The 25,389-nt window shown below is 48.2% G+C and overlaps 1 protein-coding gene and 1 non-coding gene across 2 annotated transcripts in view; one reads left to right on the top strand and one right to left on the bottom strand.

Annotated features, from left to right (window-relative positions):
• EGFLAM (EGF like, fibronectin type III and laminin G domains) overlaps positions 1–25,389 on the top strand; it is a 135,590-nt gene that overhangs the window by 73,844 nt on the left and 36,357 nt on the right. The window contains exons 10-16 of the mRNA XM_029061258.1: positions 1,563–1,663; positions 6,763–6,863; positions 10,141–10,291; positions 12,100–12,289; positions 15,344–15,469; positions 17,046–17,289; positions 20,540–20,651. Coding sequence (XP_028917091.1) covers positions 1,563–1,663; positions 6,763–6,863; positions 10,141–10,291; positions 12,100–12,289; positions 15,344–15,469; positions 17,046–17,289; positions 20,540–20,651 — 1,025 coding nt within the window. The remainder of the gene's footprint in view (positions 1–1,562; positions 1,664–6,762; positions 6,864–10,140; positions 10,292–12,099; positions 12,290–15,343; positions 15,470–17,045; positions 17,290–20,539; positions 20,652–25,389) is intronic.
• Positions 3,534–3,671, bottom strand: LOC114810916. The gene has a single exon (XR_003758605.1). It is a non-coding gene; the product is annotated as a small nucleolar RNA SNORA7 (small nucleolar RNA).

Genomic DNA, 25,389 nt, shown 5'->3' with positions numbered 1-25,389 from the left:
CTTGATCTCGTCTGTCTCACCGCCCAACCCTTTGTCCACATCCTGTCCCTGGCCTGAATGCCCTCCCTCTTCATATCCGACAGACGATCACTGGCCCTACTTTCAAAGCCTTATTGAAGGCACGTCTCCTCCAAGAGACCTTCTCTGACTATGCCCTCATTTCCTATTCTTCCACTCCCTTCTGCATCACCTTTGCACCCTTTATTCACCCCTCCCTCAGCCCCACATAAGCAACCCCTTCCTCTCTCCTCCTCTTCAGTTTAAATTACGTGATTGGCTTTTGGCTCAAAGGTTTCATTTTGTTTGGATCTTCTCTTCTAAAAGGTTGCTGAACCCTATGGTAGAGTTCTCCGGAAAAAAAATCATGCTCCCTAAAAATATATACGATATATATATCGTATTTGTTAAACGCTTACTATGTGTCAGGCATTATACTAAGTGCTGGGGTGGATTCAAGCAAATTCCTGTCCCACATGGGGCTCAGAGTCTCAATCCCCATTTTACAGATGAGGTGATTGAGGCAGAGAAAAATGAAATTCATTCAATAGTATTTATTGAGCGCTTACTATGTGCAGGGCACTGTACTAAGCACTTGGAATGTACAGATCGGCAACAGATAGAGACAGTCCCTGCCCACTGACGGGCTTACAGTCTAATCGAGGGAGACAGGCAGACAAAAACAATAGCAATAAATAGAATCAAGGGGATGTACATCTCATTAAAACAATAGCAATAGATAGAATCAAGGGGGTGTACACCTCATTAACAAAATAAATAGGGTAATAAAAATATATACAAATGAGCAAATGAGCACAGTGCTGAGGGGAGGGGAAGGGAGAGGAGCAAAAGGAAAGGGGGGGAAAGGGAGCTTAGCTGAGGGGAGGTGAAGGGGGTGGCAGAGAGGCAGCAGAGGGGGAACAGAGGGAAAAGGGGAAGCTCAGTCTGGGAAGGCCTCTTGGAGGAGGTGAGCTCTCAGTAGTGCTTTACTCAGATGTGATTTGCCCAAGGTCACACAGCAGACAATTGGCAGACTGGGGATTTAGCATCCACGACTGACTGACTCCCAGGCCAGTGTTCTATCAACTATGCCATGCTGCTTCTCCCTAGAGAAGCAGCGTGGCGCAGTGGAAAGAGCACGGGCTTTGGAGTCAGGGCTTGTGAGTTCGAATCCCAGCTCTGCCGCTTGTCGGCTGTGTGACTGTGGGCAAGTCACTTAACTTCTCTGTGCCTCAGTTCCCTCATCTGTAAAATGGGGATGAAGACTGTGAGCCCCCACGTGGGACAACCTGATTCCCCTGTGTCTACCCCAGCGCTTAGAACAGTGCTCTGCACATAGTAAGCGCTTAACAAATACCAACATTATTAAACCTGACTTCCATTCAAGAGTCCGGAGAGCACGAAACAGGGAATTGGCACCAGGACAGAGGTAGCTGAACAGTGTCTGGTGAGGGCAGTCTCAGGAGGAATGCTCAGCATTTTCACCTGGTTGTATCTAGAGACAATGTAGGTGTTGATTTTTGTCTTTGAGTTAGTGAGAAAATGGCATTCTCTTCTCGTTTCAGATGTTGCTATCCAATACCCTCAGTTCTTTGGACACTCCTATTTAAGCTTTGAACCACTGAAGAACTCCTACCAGACGTTTCAGATCACTCTTGAATTTAGGGTAAGAGAAAGTATCCGTAATGCATCCCCAAAGCTCTGTTGATGAGGTGGGCAGGGAACTAAGGAAAATCACAAACTCTCTAGAGGTTCTAACTTCACTCCAGCTGGCCTTTGAAAGGCTTTGTGCACAGTAAGCGCTCAGTACATACCCCCAACAGGCAGTTTGGAAGGATTTGAACTAAGTTCGTTGTGGCCAAGCAATGCATCTACCAACTCTGTTGAACTGTACCCTCCCAAGTGCTTAGTACAGTGCTCTGCACACAGGAAGTGCTCAATAAGTAGAAATGATTGATTTGGAGTGCTGAATTTTCATCTCACCTTAAGGCCAAATGTTTTTCCTTGTCAAAAATGGGTCCTCCTCTTCTCTGCACTGTTTGTCTTGATTAAAGTATTCGATCCAGTTTTCTCATGAAAATTCAGTCTGTGAGATATGGGAAACTCGGGGAGGGCTCAGAGGAGAGTGACGAGGAGAGTTCAAGCGATGAAACCAAGATGATTATAAAAAGAAAGGGGAAAGGAATCGAATAGGTATAATTTAAAATGGAGGTGAGAGGGATGAGAGGGAACTTGATAATAGCAGTCTTCATGTATTTCAAGAATTAGTGAACAATGCTAAAATAGTGTGCTTACTATTAAGTGTTTGGAAATCTCCAACAGGAGACAGACTATAACTGGACAAAGGAGAGAGAGAGAAGCAGAAGCTGATTTGTAATTGTTTACCGTATCAGTAAGCCAGTTATTTGTCATTACATGAAATCTGCATTGCTAGGTTTCGTATTAAGAGAAGTAGCACAGCGTGGGGCTAACAGTAAATTGAAAATAAACTCTGATTTGGTGTGGGCAGGAAGAAAACTATTTAGACGCTGAACAGCGGAAAGCCACCCAACGGTTTAAAATACGAAAATGATAGTGGCTCAGGCCTGGAGCTCTTTATGTAAGAGTTTTTTTGTTTTTTGTTTTTTTTTTCCTGAGAGCAAGAGGGTGTAATATCAAAGAGGCCCTTCAGAGCTGCAGTGTATCCCTACATAGCGTAGTAAAGAAAAAAGGGCTGATGATTATGTGAAATTGACGGTCATCAGAGGCTAGAAAGGATGGCTGCAATTTTTGGAAATCTGGGGAATCTAAGGACTATTGTTTACTAAGGAATCATAAAACCGTGGAAAGAGCCAACTTTCTCGCATAATATCCATTGGAAGATTGAAGCTCTGCTGCCTGCTTGAAAGGGATGAAGACTGAATCACTGGTGCCGTTTTTGGAGCTCTGCAGACTTCTGCACGGGAGATCGAATGGTGATGGGAATAAGAAAATATGAGTTGACAGGGAAAACTACTGAAAATGGATGGTCCTGGATTTAATCAACGCCAATAACTATCTCAAACAGCATGAAGCTCATTATTATGTTTGGAACTGATGGGAAAACAACACCAGACAAGTTTATGTGGTGGAAGATAAGCAGATTTTGGTTGACGGGGATTAAACAAGAAAATACGACAGTACGGGGAAAACGGGAAGCAACACGAAACGGCAAACAATGTGGTAGAAGCGATCCGACTGAAAGATGTCTTGCATTTAAGATAATCTGTTACCGCTGAAGTGGGTAGGGTCATTTTGTATTCATCTGGAAGAGCAAAAGGATTACAGGAAGCAGAAGTTCTTGTCTCGTTTTTGACTCGTTGCGACTCTCTCGACACATCTCTCCCAAAATGCCCCATCTCCATCTGCAGTCGTTCTGGTAGTGTATCCATAGAGTTTTCTTGGTAGAAAAAAAAAATATAGAAGTGGTTTCCCATTGCCTTCATCCTCACAGCAAACTTGAGTATCCACCCTCGACTCTTTCGCACGCCTCTGCTGCCCAGAAAAGGTGAGTTTTGACCTGTAGCAGATTGCCTTCCCCTTGCTAGCCACTGCCCAAGCTAGGAACGGAATGGATCTGCCTCTGCGTCACCCTCCCTTCTGTAACCGAGACTGGTAGAGTCCTGGAAACTCTCCAGGTGCGACCCTGAGAGGGAGAAGCAGAAGGTACAATTTATTAAGATGGAATGTAGCACCTTCAAGCCACTTAGGGTGGACAAGGAAGAAGAGAATTATGGATTTGTAAGCGTAGGCGTGGGAAGAGGAAGCTTAAATAAAAACAGGGAAAGTTTGGCTAGCACGTGGAATGGAAATAAACTCTTTTGTTGCTTTTTGTTTTTTAAAGAAATATGGAAGGAGTTTTTATTAGACAGCATTCGGTATTTAGGAAGCAAAAGGGTATAAACTCCCTGGGTCACTTCTGTGAAAGGAAACTGCATTTTGCAAATGAAAGTGGATCCTTATACTTTTTGGTGTTTTGGAGTGAGGTGATGCTAGTATATGTCCGTTTTTTTCCCTTATGGTATTTGTTGATATGCTCATATCGTTACCATATAAGTTAATATCATTCAATATGTACCAAGCACAGTTCTAAGCACTGGGGAAGATATAGGTGAATCAGTTGGACACAGTCCGTGTCCCACATGGGGCTCACAGCCTTAATCCCCATTGTATACATGAGGTAACGGAGACAAAGAGAAGTGAAATGACTTGCCTAAGGTCACGTGACACAAGTGCGACAGAGCTGGGATTAGAACCCAGATCCTTCTGACTCCCAGGCCCGTGCTATATTCCCTGGGCCACACTGCTTCTCAAGTATGTTTATTAAATCGGTCCATCAACTCTTCTTAAATATCAATCCATCAATCGTAATTATTGAGCGCTTACTGTGCGTAGAGCTCTGTACTATCTTGGTCAGTTGCATTATGGGAATCCATTATTTTCCCCAAGGAGGAGGCTTGGCTAGAGGCTGTATTTGTTGGCCTCTGGCACGTCTGTTGTTCTTTATTATTATTATTATTATTATTAATAATAGTAATAGTATTTAAGCACTTACTATATGCCCAGCATCATACTGAGGGCTGGGTGGATACAAGTAACTCAGGTTGGATACAGTCCTTGTCCCCCATAATAATGATGGCATTTGTTAAACATTTACTATGTGCCAAGCATTGTACTGAGAGCTGGAATGGATGCAAGCAAATCAGGTTGGACACTGTCTCTGTCCCGCATGGGGCTCACAGTTTTAATCCCCATTTTTACAGAGTTGGTAAACTAGGCACAGAGAAGTTAAGTCACTTATCCAAGGTCACATAGCAAAGTGGCAGAGCCAGTATTAGAACCCAGGTCCCTCTGACCCCAAGCTCCTGTTCTATCCACTAGACCATGCTGCTTCACTTATTAGGCCATGTTGCTTCATGGGACCCAGTCTTCACCCCCATTTTACAGACAAGGCAACTGAGGCATAGAGAAGTGAAATGACTTGCCAGAGCTCACACAACAGACAAATGGTGGAGCTGGGATTGGAACCCAGGTCCCCTCTGACTCCCAGGCCCACGATCCGTCCACTAGGCCATGTTGAGAAGCAGCGTGGCTCAGTGGAAAGAGCCTGGACTTCGGAGTCAGAGGTCATGGGTTTGACTCCTGGCTCTGCCACTTGTCAGCTGTGTGACTGTGGGCAAGTCACTTCACTTCTTTGTGCCTCAGTTACCTCATCTTTAAAATGGGGATTAACTGTGAGGCTCAGGTGGGACAACCTGATTACCCTGTATCTACCCCAGCGCTTAGAACAGTGCTCTGCACATAGTAAGTGCTTAACAAATACCAACATTATTATTATTATTCTTTCTGTAACTTATGCATTCTACTTGAGAAAGAAATACCGAAAACAATTGCCTAAGAAGTCTGACAGAATTTTTAGTGTTTCCTTTTCCTTTCATTCCCTTCTACCCCTCAATTAGAGCTTTCCCCAAAATGTGATTTCTCAATAGTAAGAGTAATTATTTTTCTTGAGGACCCACTGAGTGCAGTGCATTATGCTAAGTGTTTGGGAAAGTACAACAGCAGAACAAGAAACATTCCCTTCTCCGCAATGATAGGCCGTGTCACCGTGTCTAACCTAATTACTTATTTCTACCCCAGTCAGTCGATCAATCAGTGGTATTTATTGAGCACTAATTTTGCACAGAAGATTACACTAAGCGCTTGGGAAAGTACAATAAAACAGAGTTGGGAAGCATGTTCCTTGCCCACAAAGAGCTTACAGTCTAGAAGAAGAGCTTACAGTTTCTTAGAACAGTTCATGGAAGAGTAAGGACTGAACAAACAATAGTTAATAATATTATTATTTTAATCTAGAGGGAAGGAGGCAGAAAATAAAGATTCGCATCTGTTACATACAGGTGTTATGCCTCTGCTAAGTCATGGGGCTATTTAAAGGAAAGAGAAAACCAAGTTTGCTTTGGTTCCCCAAGGAGGCAGTGTTGGAAAGACCGATATCACACCATAAACATTAACTGCTCAGAAAGTTCAGTTTAAATTCCATTCTCCAAAGATAAACTCTATCAATCAATCAATTAACTGTATTTCTTGATCGCCTTACTGTGTGCAGAACACTGTACTAAATGCTGGGGAGAGTACAAAAGGAATTGGGAGACACATTCCCTGCCCACTGCGAGCTTACACTCTGACAGTGTAGCAATGCCAAATTCAGGGATGGAAAATGCCACCCTTCCAAAATCCAGAGTTGGAAGTCCATTAGTGCATTGCCTGGCAACTGGAGACTGAGGGGAGGGAGGGGGGATCCTTGAGGGTGATGAGCTTGAGGGGGGATCATTGAGGGTGATGAGCTTGTTGGCTTCCCTCCCTCACCCCCCTACCCCCCACTCCAGCAAAAAGTTGCCTTCTCTTTCACAGCTGAGATTTCCCAAGTGGTTTCCTCTCCGTCTTCCAAGGTGGATCAGTAAAGCAGCACAGGATATAGACGCCAGATGATTAGGGTTCCATTCCTCTCTAGCCCCAGTAGCATTTCACGCCATGTCTGGTTTTCACCTAACTGCATTTGCCCATCACGGCTGCACGGGCCTTCCCAGAAGGAATTCACTGGTTTCCATCCCTACACTTGCAATGTGGTGGAAGACTGGAATATTTCAGGATTCCTCCTATGGCCACCTGTCAGAAGCTTCCAGATGGTGCTTTGTTGGGGGAGAGGTGCCTGTACTTCATGTGGCTTATTTCTTGTAATAACAGGCAGAAGCAGAGGATGGGTTGCTGCTATACTGTGGGGAGACTGAACACGGACGAGGCGATTTTATGTCCCTGGCGATAATCCGGCGCTCTCTCCAGTTCAGGTAATAGCACGGAAAGCACCACTGACTCTTCCCCTCCGCCTCTCTGTCCACCTGTCTTTCCTGAAAGGGTGGTCTGTGGTGACCAGACAAGTTTGTTGTCGCCCTTTCTCTGGAGTGGGTGACTGTGGGTTGCTACCAGAGGAAGCCTTTTCCTTCTGGCTTTCAATCAGTCGGTAGTGGTTATTGAGTACTTAACGTTTGCAGGGCACTATACTGAGTGAATGAGAGAGTAAATAAGCAAGAGCACGGGCCTGGGAGTCACAAGGACCTCGGGTCTCATCCTGGCTCTGTCGCTCGTCCGCTGTGTGACCTTGGACAGGTCGCTTCGCTTCTCTGTGCCTGTTACCTCATCTGTAAAATGGGGATTAAGACTGTGAGCCTCAAGTGGGACTGTGTCCAGACTGTCAACTCGTCCTCTAGACTGTAAGCTTGTTGCGGGCAGGAACGCGTCTGTTATATTGTTATAGTATACTCTCCCAAGTGCTTAGTACGGTGCTCAGCACACAGTAAGCACTCAGTAAATGTGATTGCCTGAGTGATAATTATGGTATTTAAGTGCTCATTATGTGTTAAACACTGTTCTAAGTGCCAGGATAGATAGATTACAAGTTAATCAGGTTGGACTCAGTCCCTGAGCCACATGGGGCTCACAGTCTAAATAGGATGGAGCATGTATTGAATCCCTGTTTTACAGTTGAGGAAACTGAGGCCCAGAGAAGTTGAGTGACTTGCCCAGAGTCACATAGCAGGCAAGTGGCAGAACCGGCAGCAGAATCCAGATCCTCTGACTCCCAGGCCTAAACTCTTTCTTCAAAGCTACTCTGCTTCCCAGTACAATGGAGTTGGTAGGAATGATCCCTGTCCTCAAGGAGTTTACAGTCTTGTGACGGTCCCCTGCAGAGTTGGGAAGAAAGGGGAGGGGAGGCATGATGTGGGGTAATCCATTTCTCGGAGCCTTAATTGACCTTTCAGGAATACAACTGTCAGAGACTGCTTTCAGAAAGCTTTATGAATCAATCAGTGGTATTTATTAAGCACTTACTGTGTACAGAGCACCGCTAAGCTTTTGGGAGAGTACAATATAACAGACGTGCTAGACACGTTCCCTGACCACAAGAAGCTTACAGTCAAGGGTGAGAGAATGACTTCAGTATAACTAAATGATGGGTATGGATGCAAATGCATATTTATGAATGGCCGTGAAAACCTCCGAAGGGCAAAGAAGATTTCAGGGGAGCCAGAGGGACTATTTACCTCTGAGAATAGCTATGGATCTCTGGTCCTCACTACTGTTATTCATTCAGTCAGTTTATTGAGCACTTACTGTGTGCAGAGCACTGCACTAAGTGCTTCGGAGAGTACACTATAACAGTAGACACATTCCCTGCCCACAGCGAGCTTAAAGTCTAGATGGAGCGATCCGAACATCATGCTGAGCCCCAGATCTGATCCCTAAGCCTGCAGGGAGCTGAGGCCTCTGGAAAAGAACAGGGGGGAGGACCAAGGACACCCCCTGAATTGCTCCCAAGGAAAGTTTTGTGTCTGTCAGACTGATTTTGCCTCCCTCCCAATGGGATTGGGGGAGTTGGGGGGGAGCGGGGTGCTTGTTTGTACTTCCATCCTCTAGTACCAGCCCAACTAGAAAATGAACAGGAGCTTTCTGAGCGCAGGGCCCTGTCTCCCCCTCTAGAATGTAAGCTTGTTGTGGGCAGGGAATGTGTCTGTTATGTTGTTATATTTTATTCTCCTAAGTACTTAGTACAGTGCCATGCACAAGGTAATAAGAAGAATAATTATGGTATTTGTTAAGCACTTCCTATGTGCCAAGCACTATTCTAAGCGCTGGGGTTTGTGCAAGGTAATCAGGTTGGACACAGTCCCTGTCCCACAGGGGGCTCACAGTCTTAATCCCCATTTTACAGATGAGGTAACCGAGACATAGAGAAGCGAAGTGACTTGTCCAAGGTCACATAGCAGACAAATGGAGGAGCCGGGCTTAGAACCTACGTCCTCTGACTCCCAAGCCCAGGCTCTTGCCACTAGGCAAAGCTGCTTCATATCTGCTAAGCGCTCAATAAATACAACTGTGTGACTATTGTCTGTCCTGGACTCTGTCCCCCTCGGCCCTCTGAAAATGGCAGTGTTGTTGATCCAGTCTGGGTTTTCACAGGACTATAAGGAATTTGTGGGCCAGAAGTGTCTTGAACCCAATTCCAACCTAAGGCCACTATCGGTTAAATCCCTACGGTGCACAGGTTGTCATATTGGGTGTCTGCTGTGTGCTGGGCGCTGTCCTGGTTACCTGCTGCATGCTGGGCACTGTCCTGGGTACCTGCTGTGTGGTGAGCACTGTATTGGATGCCTTCTGTATGTTGGACACTGCACTGGGTGCCTGCCGTGTTCTGGACATCTGCTGCGTACAGGACTGCTATCCCGGGTGCTAGGGAAGCTAGAAGAGAGGTAAAAATGGCAATCTCTGTCCTCAAGAGGTTTACAGTCTAATTGGGAGAGGGAGAGGAAGCCTATATTGCCTTCATTCCTGTAGATGGTAAGCTCCTCTGTAGACAGTAAATTGTCTGTAGGCAGGGATTGAATCTACCAACTCTGTATTGTACTTTCGCAAGCACTTAGTATCGTATTCTGCATTCAGTAAGTGCTCAGTCAATATCACTGATGGATTGACTCCCTGGAAGGAGGAGGAATAGCAGTACAGCTGGTGGAAAATATATAAATAATAATAATGGTATCTGTTAAGCGCTTACTAGGTGCAAAGCACTGTTCTAAGCGCTGGGGGGAAACAGGGTGATCAGGTTGTCCCACGTGGGGCTCACAGTCTTAATTCCCATTTTACAGATGAGGGGACTGAGACACAGAGAAATGAAGTGACTTGCCCAAAGTCACACAGCAGACAAGTGGCAGAGCAGGGATTAGAACCCACGACCTCTAACTCCCAAGTCCGCGCTCTTTCCACTGAGCCACGTTGCTTCTCTAAACGAATGGAGTCCTGGGTGACGCCCAAAGCTCCAATTGCCAGAGTGATCTTTACAAAAGAAGTCAGTAGATTAAGGAAGGCGCTAATTTTAAAGACTACTTGGGTTCCATAAACCCAGTTTGCTTTATGGATCAGTTACCCATTTTGTTACGCATCTCTATTTCTGAACCCAAAGTCTGAAGAGATGAATTCCAAACCTCGGCAAGAGAATCCCTCCGAAGTCCGAAAATGTGATTAAGTCAAAATGCGGAAGAGTCTTCCCTGTCCCTTTCTCCTCCTCCACAGATTCAACTGTGGGACTGGGGTTGCTGTGCTGACGAGCGAAACCAAAATCGAACTGGGCAGCTGGCACACCGTCACCGTCTACAGGGATGGGCTGGATGGGCTCCTGCAACTAGATGGTGATGATGATGACCCCGTGACAGGCCAATCCCAGGTCAGTTCCTTGCATTCACTCATTCGATCGTATTTACTGAGCGCTTACGGTGTGCAGAGCATTGTTCTAAGAATTTGGAAAGTACAATTCAGCAATAATAATAATGTTGGTATTTGTTAAGCGCTTACTAGGTGCAGAGCACTGTTTTAAGCACCGGGGAAGATACGGGGTGATCAGGTTGTCCCACGTGAGGCTCACAGTTAATCCCCATTGTACAGATGCGGTGAAGGGAAGTGAAGTGACTTGCCCACAGCCACACAGCTGACACGTGGCAGAGGCGGGATTCGAACCCATGACCTCTGACTCCCAAGCCCAGGCTCTTTCCACGGAGCCCACACCGGGCTTACAGTCTAGAAAGGGGGAGACAGACTTCAGAACAAGTCAACAGGCATCAACAGAAATAGAATTATAGATATGTGGTATATACACAAGAGCACAAGTGCTGTGAGGTGGAGGGGGGGAGGAGCAAAGGGAGTGAGTCGGGACAACGTGGAGGGGAGGGGAAGCTGAGGAAAAGGGAGGCTTAGTCTGGGAAGGCCTCTTGGAGGAGGTGAGCCTTCAGTAGGACTTTGAAGGGGGGAAGTATGATAGTTTGGTGGATTTGAGGAGGGAGGGTGTTCCAGGCCTCAAACTGGGGACCACCAAGGGCACCGGCATGCCTTGGGGGAGCTCTCTCCAGGTAGCCGAGAAATCGCTGACAGAGACGTAAGCTCATTATGAAGAGGGGATGTGTCTGCTAATTCTACTGGGTTGTGCCGGTCCATGTGTGTAGTACAGTGCTCCGCGCATAGAAAGCGTTCAATAAATACCTCAGATCGATTGATATCAGGTCAGAAAGGGAGCTCGGGGTTGCCACCTGTACTAAGGCCCATCTTGAGCGGCGTGGCAAAATGGATAGAGCACGGGCCTGGGAGCCAGCGGGACCTGGGTTCTAATCCTGGCTCTGCCATTTGTCTGCTGGATGACTTGGGGCAAACCACTTCTCTGGACCTCAGTTACCTCATATGTGAAATGGGGATTAAGGCTGTGAGCCCCACTTGGGACAGGGACTGCATCCAACTTGATTACCTTGTATCTACTTCAGAGATTGGCACATAGTAAGCGCTTAACAAATAGCATCATCGTTAACATCCTCCTTGCTGGAATCTATCGACTGTATTTATTGAGCACTTTGTGCAGAGTACTGTAGTAAGCGCTTGGGAGAGTACGATACAACAGAATTAGCGGACACATTCCCTGCCCATAACGAGCTGACTGTCTCCACACAGGTTTGTACTTTCAGATTCCTATTAAGTGCTTCCTCCGTGCCAAGCGGTGCCAAATAGGTGCAGCGTGGATTTTTTAATGGTATTTGTTAAGCACTTATTATGTACCAGGCACTGTACTAAGTGCCGTAGTAGACACAAGCTAATCAGAATGGACACAGACCACGTCCCACATGGGGATCACAGTCTTAATCTCCATTTTACAGATGAGGAAACTGAGGCACAGAGAAGCGAAGTTTTGAGATCAGACGCAGTCCTGGTTCCACCCGGGCTCACAGTCTTCGAGGCAGGGAGAACAGGTGTCTTATACTCATTTTCCAGGCATCAAGTAAGACGTTAAGAGCGATTGGGTGACAGACCCGAGGTCACAAAGTAGGTAGATGGGGAGTGGAATCTGGCCTCCAGATTCCCGGGACCAGGCTCTTTCCACCAACTTATCATTCCATCAGAATAATCAATCCCCTGATTTACTTTCAGACTTGCTGTGATAGTCACCTGTGATTCTTAAGTAGTGAGAGAAGTGTGTTTTCTTTTTTCTTCAAGGGCCAGTACAGTAAAATCACATTCCGGACCCCTTTCTACCTCGGAGGGGCGCCTAGGGCCTCCTGGCTGATCAGAGCTGCGGGAACGAACCGAGGCCTTCGGGGCTGTGTCCAGGCCCTAGTGGTTAATGGAAAGAAAGTAGACATGAGGCCCTGGCCGCTGGGGAAGGCACTCAGTGGGGCCGATGTAGGTAAGTGATGCTAACGTCGGGGAGCGTGGCCGGGGGCAGGGGCGTTTGTTGGGACTCATCCCTTCCCCATTGCGTCAGGTGGGAGATGACAGCAGGCAGCCGGAAAACAGTCATGCCATTTTCTTGTGATGAAACGGAAGGAAGAGGCTTTGGCTGGGGCAATAATTCGAGGGTGGACCGGGGCCGCCACCCTCCGGACGGGCCGGCGAGACTTCTTCCGGGCGATGGGGTTGGTGGGGAAGTAAGGTGCTACCGGCAAGCGGCAGAAATTGTTCCCTACAGTCTCTCCGAGCGTCAGTCCATCAGTGACTTCTTCTTCGCCGTGATTGGGTTGGTGGGGAAGTAGCATGTGACCAGCAAGGGGCAGAAGCTGTTGCCCAAAATCTGTCTGGGCAGAGGAGGAAGACAGCTGCCGCTCAGGCTGTCTTGCTGCCACAAGAGTTGGACCGGGCTGGAAGAATCACGATGCTTCAGGGGTGAGATGGCGTCTTGCCGCCGTCTCCCGGCTGACGCAGGGCCTGCCTCGTGGACAACTCAAGAGTACAAGTCCTCCCTCTGCCTCCTGACGGGCGGCTCCGACTCTGGTGTCCCCCCAGGAAGCCATCCAGGCACCCGGTGGGTGGTGTGCGTTCCGGTGGAAGAGCACACCAATGAAGCAGCGTGGCTCAGTGGAAAGAGCACGGGCTTTGGAGTCAGAGATCATGGGTTCGAACCCCGGCTCTGCCACTTGTCAGCTGTGTGACTGTGGGCGAGTCACTTCACTTCTCTGTGCCTCAGTGACCTCATCTGTAAAATGGGGATGAAGACTGCGAGCCCCACGTGGGACATCCTGATTCCCCTGTGTCTACCCCAGCTCTGCACATAGTAAGCGCTTAACAAATACCAACATTATTATTCTGGGAGCGCCATAGGCTGTGAACTCCAGAAACCTGAACCTTGCCTTCGTGGAGCAATTTCCCTATACAACTAGGGGTTGACTCACTTTCGGCTTCCCCGTGGGGTCAGAGGTGGGATCCTTTCTCCAGCTGCTCTTCCAAATGGTGCTGGTGAGGCACTTGACGCCTCCAGACGCTGCCTTCTTTAGTTGGAAATGGTGATACCTGACATTAGCCCATCAGTGGGCAGGGATTATCTCTATCTGTTGATGAATTGTACATTCCAAGCGCTTAGTACAGTGTTCTGCACATAGTAAGCGCTCAGTAAATACTATTGAATGAATTAACAGACCACCAGGCAATTCATCAGTCAGTAGCATTTACTAGGCATCTATAGTAAACAGAGCACTGCAGTAGGCCCTTGAGGAGTGCAGCGAAAACAAAATGCCCCTGATGAGATTCTACTGTCTAACTCACCTCTCCCTGCTCCCCTTTTGGGGAGAGGTAGAGCTGGTGATGAAATGGACAAGTTGGAAAGATTCACCAAGTGAAGCTGAAGGGGAGAGACATTTCCTGAGGTAACTGAGGCAGCAACGTGTCCCCAGGGCCCACATACAGACTCACCCAAGTGACCTTGGAGATAAGCAGCTTTTTTTCCCTAATCCCATCCCACCCCCCTTTCCCCAGTTCCGAGTCCGATGCCGTTCCGACTCACCCAGGACCCCTGATTTTACAGGCTTCTGGAATAGGATTGTGTTTCCACCTGTGTTGGTGAGGGCCAGATTGTTGCCCATCTGTCTAATTTAGTTTGCACGGTCTAGGGGACAAGGCCAACTTGAGAAAGAAAAGGAAAAACGGTCGAGGGGGAACTGAATTTTCAGCCCATCCATTGACGAGCAATCGAAAATGAAAAATTAATCTCTCGCCAGTGCCCACCATCCGATTAAGTTGCATTAGAATGCTTGGAACACTGGGAATACCTCAAAATACCTCCCTCCCGCTCGCAAATAGGTCGCCAGACGGCGGAAGCGACTTTCTAGGACCCTTAGACTGTGGCAGATTGGATTTGTCCGGCTCAGGCAGGAGAGTTAACAACTTCACGCTAGCTAATGAGCTTAGTTGTTTCTGTTCAACTACCCCCGTGCTTATTTCGGACTTTGAATCACTACGGCAGCACTTACGGGTCCTAGAAACGCACTTCCACCGTCTGGCGTCTGATCTGGGGGAGGGAGGGAGGGGTTCTGGGGTCTCCCCACTTGTAACACAAACAGTCTGGTGACATTTTGAGGGTCTGAAGCACGCGCTCGCGAGAACAGCCGAGAGACTAATTAAAGCAGGAGAAAGCCAGTCATCCCAGTGAATGATCAGAAAGGTGTCTGGCGATGAGGATGTGATTTAGGATACCCATCCTTGTTGAAGGCACATCTCCTCCAAGAGGCCTTCCCAGGCTAAGCCCCACTTTTCCTCACTTCCCACTCCCTCGTGTCGCCCTTTACTCTTCCCCCGCCTCCTAGTCCGGCAGTACTTATATATATCCGTAATTCTATTTATACTGACATCCATTTCTTCTGTCTAGACTGGGAGCTCTTTGGGGGGGCAGGGAATGTCACTGTTTTATTTTTGGATTGTACTTTCCCAGGTGCTTAGTAGAGTGCTCTGCACACAGTAAGCACTTAATAAATACTATTGAGTGAATAAATGAATGGAAGAGGCCTTCCGGGACTTAATAATAATAATACTAATGTTGGTATTTGTTAAGCGCTTACTATGTGCAGAGCACTCTTCTAAGCGCTGGGGGAGATACAGGGTAATCAGGTTGTCCCACATGAGGCTCACAGTCTTAATCCCCATTTTACAGATGAGGTAACTGAGGCGCAGAGAAGTTAGTGATTTGCCCACAGTCACACAGCTGACAAGTGGCACAGCCGGGATTCAAACCTCTGACCTCTGACTCCCTAGACTGGCTGCTTCGCTGACTCGGTTACCGCCCTTTGTGGGGGAGATCAAATTGAAACAAAGGGGCATTTCTAGGGTCTGAAAACCTTGTTTATGGTGTTGGCTGGTTGCAGCTGACATTGGCGAGATCCAGGACCAGGGCGAAAGTTCACAACCGCATCGGTCGCCAGCCCGGGATGCGTCCTCCCGAGCCTCGGCCGAACTAACTCCTCTTCCGGTTTAGGCGAGTGCAGCAGCGGCGTCTGCGACACGGCATCCTGCGTCAACGGTGGCACCTGCACAGCCGACGGAGCGGATTCACACGTTTGCCTCTGTCCCCTGGGGTTTAAAGGTCGCCACTGCGAAGACGGTGAGAGGGGGTTGGGCCCTGGTCCGATTCTGGGGCTCGGGGGGAGGAATCTGAAAAAGACCCGCCATTTTAGAGGGATGGAGACTGCGTTCTTGAGGACGGGAAGTGGGCCGGGGCTGCCATGTTGCCGGAGTAGCCGGAGCACTAATAGTACTTACTGAACGTCCACTGCGTGCGATGCGCTGTGGGAGAGTACAGAACCAGCAAGTGACACATTCCCTGACCATAAGGAACTTATGCACTCTAGCCCCTAGGGAGTGGCATACACACATTCATTCATTCAGTTGTGTTTATTGAGCACTTAGTGTGTGCAGAACACTGTACTAAGTGCTTGGGAGAGTACAGTATAACAACATAACAGACATATTCCCCCCCCACAACGAGCTTACGGTCTAGAGGGATAATAACAATTGTGGTATTTGCTGAGCGCTTACTATGTGCCAGGCACTATACTAAGTGAATCGAGTCGGACAGAGTCCCTGTCCCTCACGGTGCTCACGGCCTTAATCTCCATTTTACAGATGAGGTTAGTGAAGCACAGAGAAGTTAAGTGACTTGCCCAGGGTCACACAGCAGACAGGTGGCAGAGCCGGGCTTAGAAACCACGTCATTCCGACTCCCAGACCTGAGCTCCATCCAGTAGGCCATACTGCTTCTCCGTACATCTCCACACTAATATAAGGGCACACCCCCCCCAAAAACACACTTCCAGAGCAATTCCTCAGCCAACACTGTGGCCACCACACTTCTGTACTGTGGCGGTGTGGTAGGGAGGGCATCTTTTAGCTTTCCTCTTTCGCTAGGACCCCCGAGTTATGTGGATTAGCCGCTAGGAGTTACCACAGGGCAGACAGGCCAGTTCAGCTGCAGGAGGAGATTGCAGGAGGAGGAGGTGGAGGAGAAGAAGAATGGACAATTTCCCAAACCCCTTTTCCGGGAAAGAAGGGGAAGGCAGAGAAAGGACAAACTCCTTCGGTCTTTCTCCATTCCCCCGGTGCTGGCACCCCCCTGGGTGTAGGCTGTCTCGCCCAACAGGCCTGCACTGACAACTGAGGGACCCCTCAGGGGTGAGGCAGGGTCAGAGCCCAACATCCTCAAAGGTGGTCCAGGACCCGCAGCTCCGGGGGCTTCCCAACTTGAATCAGCATCCACAAGAGCAGCCAAAGAGCGGGAGCCGCTCTGATTGCCACAAGCAGCGTGGGCCAGGCCCGGTACTGCCACTTCAGAGCTCCCTGTTGTGTCCCTGGAAAAAACCCCAGCTGCCTGGGAGGCCCGGGTGACGATGAGCTTGTGCCTGTGGAGGTTCGGCCCCAGAGTCGAAAAAGGGATGAGAAAAACGGCAGCGGCAGTGCCCTCCCTCCCTTCTCCTGGCGGCGAGACGTAGCCCATCAACATGTGGGATCCCCCTCCGCCCCATTCCCGGAAGGCAGAGCGGGCTCCTCTCTCTCCGAAAGCTATTTGGTGCCAGTCCCACCATCCCTCTGGCCCCTTCGCCCTCAGGAAATCAGCCCCTTGGGGCCGGGCCCCTCTGTCTCCCGACATCTCACGTGGCGCTTGTTTTCTCCGGGCTTTGCAGCCGTCACCGTGGCCGTCCCTCAGTTCCGCGAGGCCCTGAGGTCCTTCGCCTCCACCCCGTGGCCCCTGGAGCCCCAGAACTACTTGTCCTTCATGGAGTTCGAGATGGTGTTCCGGCCCGAGGTGGGAGACGGCGTCCTTCTGTACAGCTATGACACGGACAGCAAAGATTTTCTGTCCATCAACCTGGCCGGCGGCTATGTGGAGTTCAGATTTGACTGTGGTTCGGGAACAGCGGTGCTCAGGTAAGGGACACGTGCTGGGGATGTCCCCTTCTGGGCTGTGAGGTCGGCAAGGAGGGGACACATGAAGGCCTGGCCAGTGGGATCTTGGAAAATCCCCCCTTGCCCATGTTTCCCTGGGTCTCTTACTGCCCGCTGAGCCAAGCCATCCCTCAGATGGGACGTTTCCCTTTTATAACTGGGTTTTCCTTACAGGGTTTTCCTTTCTCGGGCCTGTGAAAGAGAAACCTTCACAGGTGCTGTATTTGGTCAGTCAGTCAATTGTTTTTATCGAGTGCTTACTGTATGAAGAGCACTGTACTAAGCGCTCGGAAGGGTACAGTGCAACAATATAACAGACTTTCCCTGCCCAGAGCGAGCTCACAGTCTAGAAGGGGAGACGGGCGTTAATGTAAATAAATAGATTACGGATATGGACGTAAGTGCTGTGAGGCTGGGGTTGAGGGAAATGAATAAAGGGAGCGACTCAGGGTGACGGAAAAGGGAATTAAAGAAAAGGAAAGCTATTTTTTCCCGTGGACCAGGCGGGCTCCTGGGAAACAGACTCGGGCTAGCAGGCCCCGAACGAGGAGCAGAGGGTACGGCCCTTAGCCGAACAGGACCGTCACAAGAACTAAGGGAGCAGAGGCATCTGGACGATCCAAAGGAGAGCTCGCTGAAGTATTGGGGAATGTGGGTGACAGGAGAATATTTCCCCAGGTGAAAAATGATGGCCAGAAAAACTGACTCCAAAACAAACGCGAGAGAAGATTCAGATGGTGATTGAATTCTGCATTTGCCGTCAAACCAGAAGGCCAAACGACCTGCCCCCTTGTGGTTTGATTAACCAAGAAAGACTAGGTAATAAATTGGCTCCTTCCTTATCATGTGGTTGGTGGCCTCAGACCCAGAGCAGAGGAAAAGGGATAAAAAGGGGAAAACAGATTTTCATAAAATGCCAATCAGACACCAACTCTTATTGCTCTGGTCTATTTGCCCACAAGAACTGACTGAGCAGAGAGAGAAGTTCCCCACGTGTCATTAGGCTGAACTGGAAGCAGAATTCCAGGAACCACCCTTTATTCACCCCACCCTCGGTCCCACGGCACTTACGAACATATCTGCAATTTATTTATATTCATCTATTTCTTTCTATTAATTTATATAAATGCATGTCTTCCCCTCTAGATCGAAAGCTCCTGGTGGGCAGGGAAGGTTTCTACCGACTCTGTTGCATTGTACTCTCCCAAGCACTTAACGCAGTGCTCCGCACACAGTGAATGCTCAGTAAATACCACTGATGGCTTGGACCACTGTTCTCTATAGTCAGAGCAGAGAGAGAGAGAGAGAGAGAGAGAGTGATTCAGGGCATAGCCCCACTCCCGGATGAGAACTCTACAAGCTCGGCTCCATCCGGAACATCCTTGGAAGCAGAGCGAGTCTGCCTCTCTGCTTCCTAGGAAATGTTTTTTCTTTCCTTCTCTGCTGTTTGACCAGACCTCTGATTGATGTTTTGAAATCACAAAGTCCTCACCAAAGACTGACCATCTTTATGGTACCATCTACAACAAGGGGACTGTGTCCTCATGTGTCTGTTTTCACAGTGTGGCCTAGTGAATAGAGCGCGGGACTGGGAGTCAGAAGGACCATTTGTCTGCCCTTTGACCTTGGGTTGTCATTTTACTTTTCTAGGCCTCAGCTATCTCATCTGTAAAATGGGCATTAAGTGTGAGAGTTCTATTTAGGGCAGGGACTGTGTCCAACCTAATTAACTTGTACCTACCCCAGTGCTTAATTCAGTGCCTGGCACACACCATGAGAAGCAACACGGCTTAGTGGATAGAGCACAGGCTTGGAAGTCAGAGGACCTGCGTTCTAATCCTGGCTCTGCCACATGTCTGCTGTGTGACCTTGGGCAAGTCACTTACCTTTTCTGGGCTTCAGTTCCCTCATCTGCAGAATGGGGATTCGATACTTGTTCTCCCATGTGGGGCCTGATTATCTTGTGAAGATTTGCTATGAAGAGCCTGGAAAAAGTCATGAAATGTGCTGTAGTAACAACTACCACAAAAATACAAATTGTCGATTTTATGGTGTTTCCAGTGACAACGTATGGATCCTAAAGCTGGACAGTGAAAAAACACGATAGCAAGAACATTGATTCTTTTGAAAGGTGGTGCTGGAGAAGGCTTTTGCGAATACCATGGCCTGTCCGAAAAACAAACAAATGGATTTTAGAGCAAATTAAGCCGGAGTGGTCTTTGGGAGGCCAAATGACTCGACTTAGATTATCGTATTTTGAACACATAATCAGGAGGACTAATTCTCTGGAGAAGACACTAATGCTAGGAAAAGTCCGGGGAAAACGAGGAAGAGGCAGACCAACAGCTAGATGGATAGAGACCGTAACAAAGATAACGGAAGAACCTTTAGAAAGGTTGCAGATCGTGGAAGAGAACAGCATGTTCTGGAGAAAGTAGATCCATGGAGTTTTTATGAATTGGAAACAACTTGACAGCACTCTAAAAATAATAATAACCCCATTGCTTAGTACTAGGAATCATGTCTACCAACTCTGTTGTACTGTACTTTCCCAAGCGCTCAGTACAGCGCCCTGCTCACGGTAACCACTCAGTAAATACCGCTCCTTGGTTGACTCTGTGCCAAGCACTGCGGTAGATACAGTGTAATCGGGTGAAACAGAATCCCTATCTATCCCACATGGGGCTCAGAGTCTAAGGGGGAGAAGAGATATTCACTTCCTATTTTACTGATGAGAAACTAAGGCACAGAGAGCTTTAGCGACTTGCAGAAGGTCACAGAGCAGGCAAGTGGCAGAACTGGGATTACAACCCAGGGCCTCTGACGCCCATGCTCTTTCCATCAGCCCAGGCTGCTTCTCTGCTTCTTCAACCGTTGTTGAAAGATAGGGCTTTCATCCCATCTAGATGGCATCTGGGACAGAGTCTAAGGGAGTTCTCAGCTGAGGTGCCCACTCAGGGGATGAAGGGAACGGTGGGGCATTTGGGGAGAGGTTGGGGCCGGTAGCTTTATTCCCACACCTATTGGGGGGTTCTTCCCTCCTTGGCTGTGTGTGTGTGTGTCCATCCCCAGCCTCTTTCTCGGACCCACCCCTTAGATGGCTTACTCCCCTAGACGCCACAGCTCCAGTCCACTCCTTGGCTCCAATTAATCGATCCGAATGCCCCTTCTTGCTCATCTGCAGTGCTCAGGGCAAGAAACCCCCCCACTCCCTATTCCCTGTTCCCCACAGGAGTGAAGACCCCATCATCCTAGACCAGTGGCATGAACTCCGGGTGTCTCGGACGGCCAAGAATGGGCGCCTTCAGGTGGACCGGCAGAGGACGGTGGAAGGGACGGCGGAGGTAAGGGATGTGTCGCCAGTGGCCTTCCTGTTGGATGAGCTTGCTGCAGACATCTTGCCATAACTCGGCCTGTGGAATGCAGGATCTCTAATGCGATGAATCACCTTGTTCCCTTTTCATATCTGACAGGCGGACAGAGCGTTATTGAAGGCACACCTCCTCCAGGAGGCCTTCCCTGACCAAGCCCTCATTTCCTCTTCTCCCACGCCCTTCTGTGTCGTCCTTGCACTTGGATTCACACCCTCATCCACCCCTCCCTCAGCCTCACAGCACTTAGGTCCGTCTTTATCCGTAACTTATTTACATTCATGTCCGTCTCCCCTTTTAAACTGTAAGCTTGTTGGAGCAGGGAATGTGTCTACCGACTCTGTTATGTTATGTTCTCCCAAGCGCTTAGTACAATAATCTGCACACCGTAAACACTCAATAAATACCAATGATTGATCGGTTGGTCCCTGGCTCAGTTTCCCAACTCCTTTGCTGATAAAAGCTACTCCCGAGGAGAGGGAATTGGCGTAGACAGATTTCGGTTTCCCAGGGCCGCTTCGTAGGCTCTGGCTGGAGGAGATGGCGGCTAGTATTCATCGAGTGTCCGGAAGGAGGAAGCCAGGAGGCCGTGGCCCCTGCTTCACTGTGATTTACAACCTCAAGTCCTCTGTTTCAGGTGGTTTCACTCTTAGCTCGTGGCTGCCATACCAAGGTGGTGCCTTCACTCTCTCTAAGACTGTCCTGGAAACATCCAAGGAAACATCTTCTGAGAGACAGTGCTCTAGGCCCTCCGGGAGGGAAAGATTTCCACCCATAGCCAGGAAGGAATACTGGAGAACAACAGTCATGGGCATTGCAAAGCACTATTTGGCTTGGAATAGGTGTTTTCTTGAGTAGGAAGTACTGTCATAATAATAATAATGGCATTTGTCAAGCACTGTGTGTCAAGCACAGTTCTCAGTGCTGGGGTAGATATTCATTCATTTGATCGTATTTATTGAGTGCTTACTGTGTGCAAAGCACTGTACTATGCGATTCAGAGAGTACAATAAAACAGCAGACACATTCCTGGCCACAGCGAGCTCACATTCTAGAGGGGACTTGTCTTATGCTGCTGAGTCGTCTCCTACCCATAGTGACACCATGGACACACCTCTCCCAGAACTCCCCACCGCCATCTGCTATCGTTCTGGTAGTGTATCCATAGAGTTTTCTTGGTAAAAATACGGAAGTGGTTTACAACTGCCTCCTTCAGCTCAGTAAACCCGAGTCTCCGCCCTCGACTCTCTCCCGTGCCGCTGCTGCCCAGCACAGGTGAGTTCTGACTTGTAACAGATTGCCTGTCACTCACTAGCCACTGGCCAAGCTAGGAATGGAATGGATATGCCTCTGCTTAACTCTCCCCCCTATCGTCGAGACTCTTAGAGTGCTGGAAACTCTCCAGGTGCGACACTGAGAGGGGTCTAGATGGGTGGACAGACATTAAGAGAAGTAAATAGATAAAATACAGATATAAGCTAATCAGGTTGGACACAGTCCCTGTCCCACATGGGGTTCACAGTCTTAATCTCCATTTTACAGATGAGGTAACTGAGGCACAGAGAAGTGAAGTGCCTTGCCTGGTCACACAGCAGACAAGTAGCAGATCCAGGATTAGAACCCAGGTTCTCCTGACTCCTACGCCCGAGCTCCATTCACTAGACCATGCTGCTTCCTTGAGAAGCACTTGAGCATCACCGTTCACAGAGCAGACAAATGTTCCACCTAACCCAGTGTCCAGCCTTTGACAGGAGGCACTGGAAGTTTTAAGTTGTGTAAGAGTCGCTATTCTTGATATCAATTCTAATGTTCAGGGATATATCAATCATATTTATCAAGCGCTTACTGTGTGCAGAGCACTGTACTAAGTTCTTGGGAGAGTACAGTGTAACGGAATTGCAGTATAACGGAAAGAACATGAGCCTGCCAGTTAGAGGAAGTGGATTCTAATCCCGGCTCCACCGCTTGTCTGCTGTGTGATCATGGGTAAGTCACTTAACTTCTCTGTGCCTAAGGTACCTCCTCTTTGAGTCCTTTGAGGGACGGGGACTGTGTCCAACCCGATTATCTTGAATCTACCCCAGCATTTAGTACCGTACCTGGCACATAGTAGGTGCTTAACAAATACCACAATTATTATTGCTCTAATTATTTGTATTCCCCACCCACACGGAATTTACAGTCCAGAGGAGAGCTTACATCACCTAACCTTCCTACCTTTTCTTCTGGCAATCCAGAATGGAGGCTTGCTCACGAATTTAATCTTCTTGCCTGCCCAACTTCATAGGGAAATGAATCATTATTGTGATGTTTCGTAAGCACATACTACATGCCCGTCACTGAAATAGATGCGATACCATCAGATCAGCCACGGTCCCTAAGGGGGATTCCAGTCCAAGGGGGAAGGAGAACAGGCATTTCATCCCCATTTCACACGAGGGAACTGAGGCACAAATAAGTGACTTACCGAAGGTCGCACAGTAAACAAGTGGCAGAGCTGGAATCAGAATCCAAGTCTCCTAAAACTCCTCAGCCCATCTTCTTTCCGCTAGGCCGTGTTTCTTCCATCTTTGAATCGTTCTGCTTCTCCGCCACTCTATGAAGGTTTCCCTTTGTTCGGAACCTTCCACCTTTAGGCTTCTATGTGTTGTTTCCTCGCTCGGGTGAAGTGCAGTTTGGTGAATAAGAATTCCCTGTTCGCCTGCCCTCAACGATCAATTCATCGGTAAGAATTTGGGAGAATACAGCAAAAGCAAGACATAAGTTCACTGCCCAGCCCTCAATCTGCATGGCATTTACCAGTGGCAGCTTAGTGATGTCTGCAACCTTGGACGTTTCACCACACGTTTCCTCTTCCAGCTCATTTCTCATTCCCAGTGGGTGGCGTAGTGGAAGGAGCCCGGGCCTGGGAGTCAGAAGACCTGGGTTCTAATCCCAGTTCTGCTATTGCCAGTTGTGTGATCTTGTTCAAGTCGCTTAAGTCCTCTGTGCCTTAGTTTCTCACCTGTAAAATAGGAACTGACTATCTCTTCTCCCCCTTAGACTCTGAGATGGATAGGGATAGATAGCTAGTGACTCTGTCTGACCCGATTACATTGTATCTACCTTAGTGCTTGGCACAGTCAATCATTAAGTGGTATTTACTGAGTGGTTAGTGTGTGCAGTGCACTGTTCTATACGCTTGGGAAAGTACAGTACAACAGAGTCGGTAGACGTGATTCCTGTCCACAAGGAGCTTTCGGGACTGTAAGCTGCACATAGTAAGTACTTAAGCTACACATTGTAAGTGCTTAACAAATCCCGCAGTCATTGCTATTTACACTTTCCAGCGTGAAAATTGGCCATTATTCCTGCTCTTCATTTATTGTCTTTTGGCCAGTTTTCTATTCACAACAGAGCATTTCCTTGAAACCTCTCTTGGTTTTCCAAGCTTTTGGAAAACAAGGACCTCTGGAAAATCTAATGCACTGTGTCTTCGAATGCCCTTTCCTCCCTTCCTACTCGACCTCTCACCCCCCACCATCTGGTGGAAGGTCGATGAGTGCTTTAAAGCACTGCATCACCTCGTCCCCTCCTGCATTATCTCCCTGATTTCCTACTGAAACCAGCTGCCGCACTTTGCTCCTCTAATGCCAACTTACCATTACCCGATCTCGTCTATCTCACTGCCAACCTCTGGCCCACGTCTTGCCTCTAGCCTGGCATGCCCTCCTTCTTCATATCCGACAGACGATCCCTCTCTTCAATACCTTATCGAAAGCACACCTCCTCCAAGAAGCCTTCCTCGACTCAGCCCTCATTTCCAATTCTCCCACCCGCTTCTGCATCACCCTTGTGCTTGGATTAGCACTCTTTATTCACCCCTCCCTCAGCCCCACGGCATTTATGTACATTTCCTTATTTTATTTCTGTTAATGTTTGTCTCCCCCTCTGGACTGTAAGCTTATTGTGGGCAGGGAACAGGCCAACCAATTTTGTTATGTTGTACTCTTCCAGTCTTAGTACAGTGGTCTGCACACAGTAAGCGCTCAATCAATGTGATCGATTACTTCCCCATTTCTTGCGGTAGATAGAAAGTGCTTTAAAAATTGGTGTGAAATAATGCTTACAAAGCATATTTATCTAATTTGAGTAGTATATTGATTATTTGCATTAAAACTACAACTGCATAAAAGTCCAACAAATCTGGTAGTATTGTACTCTCCCAACTTCTTAGTACAATGCTCCGCACACAGTGAGTGCTCAAAAATACTACCGATTGATTGATTTATTGATTAAAGGGGACTTCTCACCCACAGAGAGCATTCTTCTGTGTTTCAATCAGAAAGAGGTTAGAGTTTTAAAGTCTCTTTATATCTTTCAAAATGGCCCTGCTAATGATGATGATATCCATATGAGAGGATCCAACTGAAAAAGCCAAGGACTGAAGCATATTGGTGCATATTATATACACACAGATCCCCGTGCGTACGTATGTTTCACTTATTCCAAAGCCGAGCCATGAGAATAATAATAATGGTGGTATTTGTTAAATGCTTACTAGGTGCAAAGCATTGTATTAAGCTCTGGGGTAGATCCAAGATCAACAGGGAGGATGTTTTCCATGTCTGACATGGGACTCACGGTTTAACGGTGGTTCTCCATTCTCACTGCCCCTCAGTTTGAAGCTTAGCTCTCTGCATCTATAAGCAGATCTTCCTTGTCAAGGTAA

Source organism: Ornithorhynchus anatinus, chromosome 3, assembly GCF_004115215.2.
Source record: "Ornithorhynchus anatinus isolate Pmale09 chromosome 3, mOrnAna1.pri.v4, whole genome shotgun sequence".
In the NCBI taxonomy this organism is placed as follows: Eukaryota; Metazoa; Chordata; class Mammalia; order Monotremata; family Ornithorhynchidae; genus Ornithorhynchus; species Ornithorhynchus anatinus.
The sequence above is the reverse complement of the archived record's forward strand: the minus strand, read 5'-3'. Positions and strand labels throughout refer to the sequence as shown.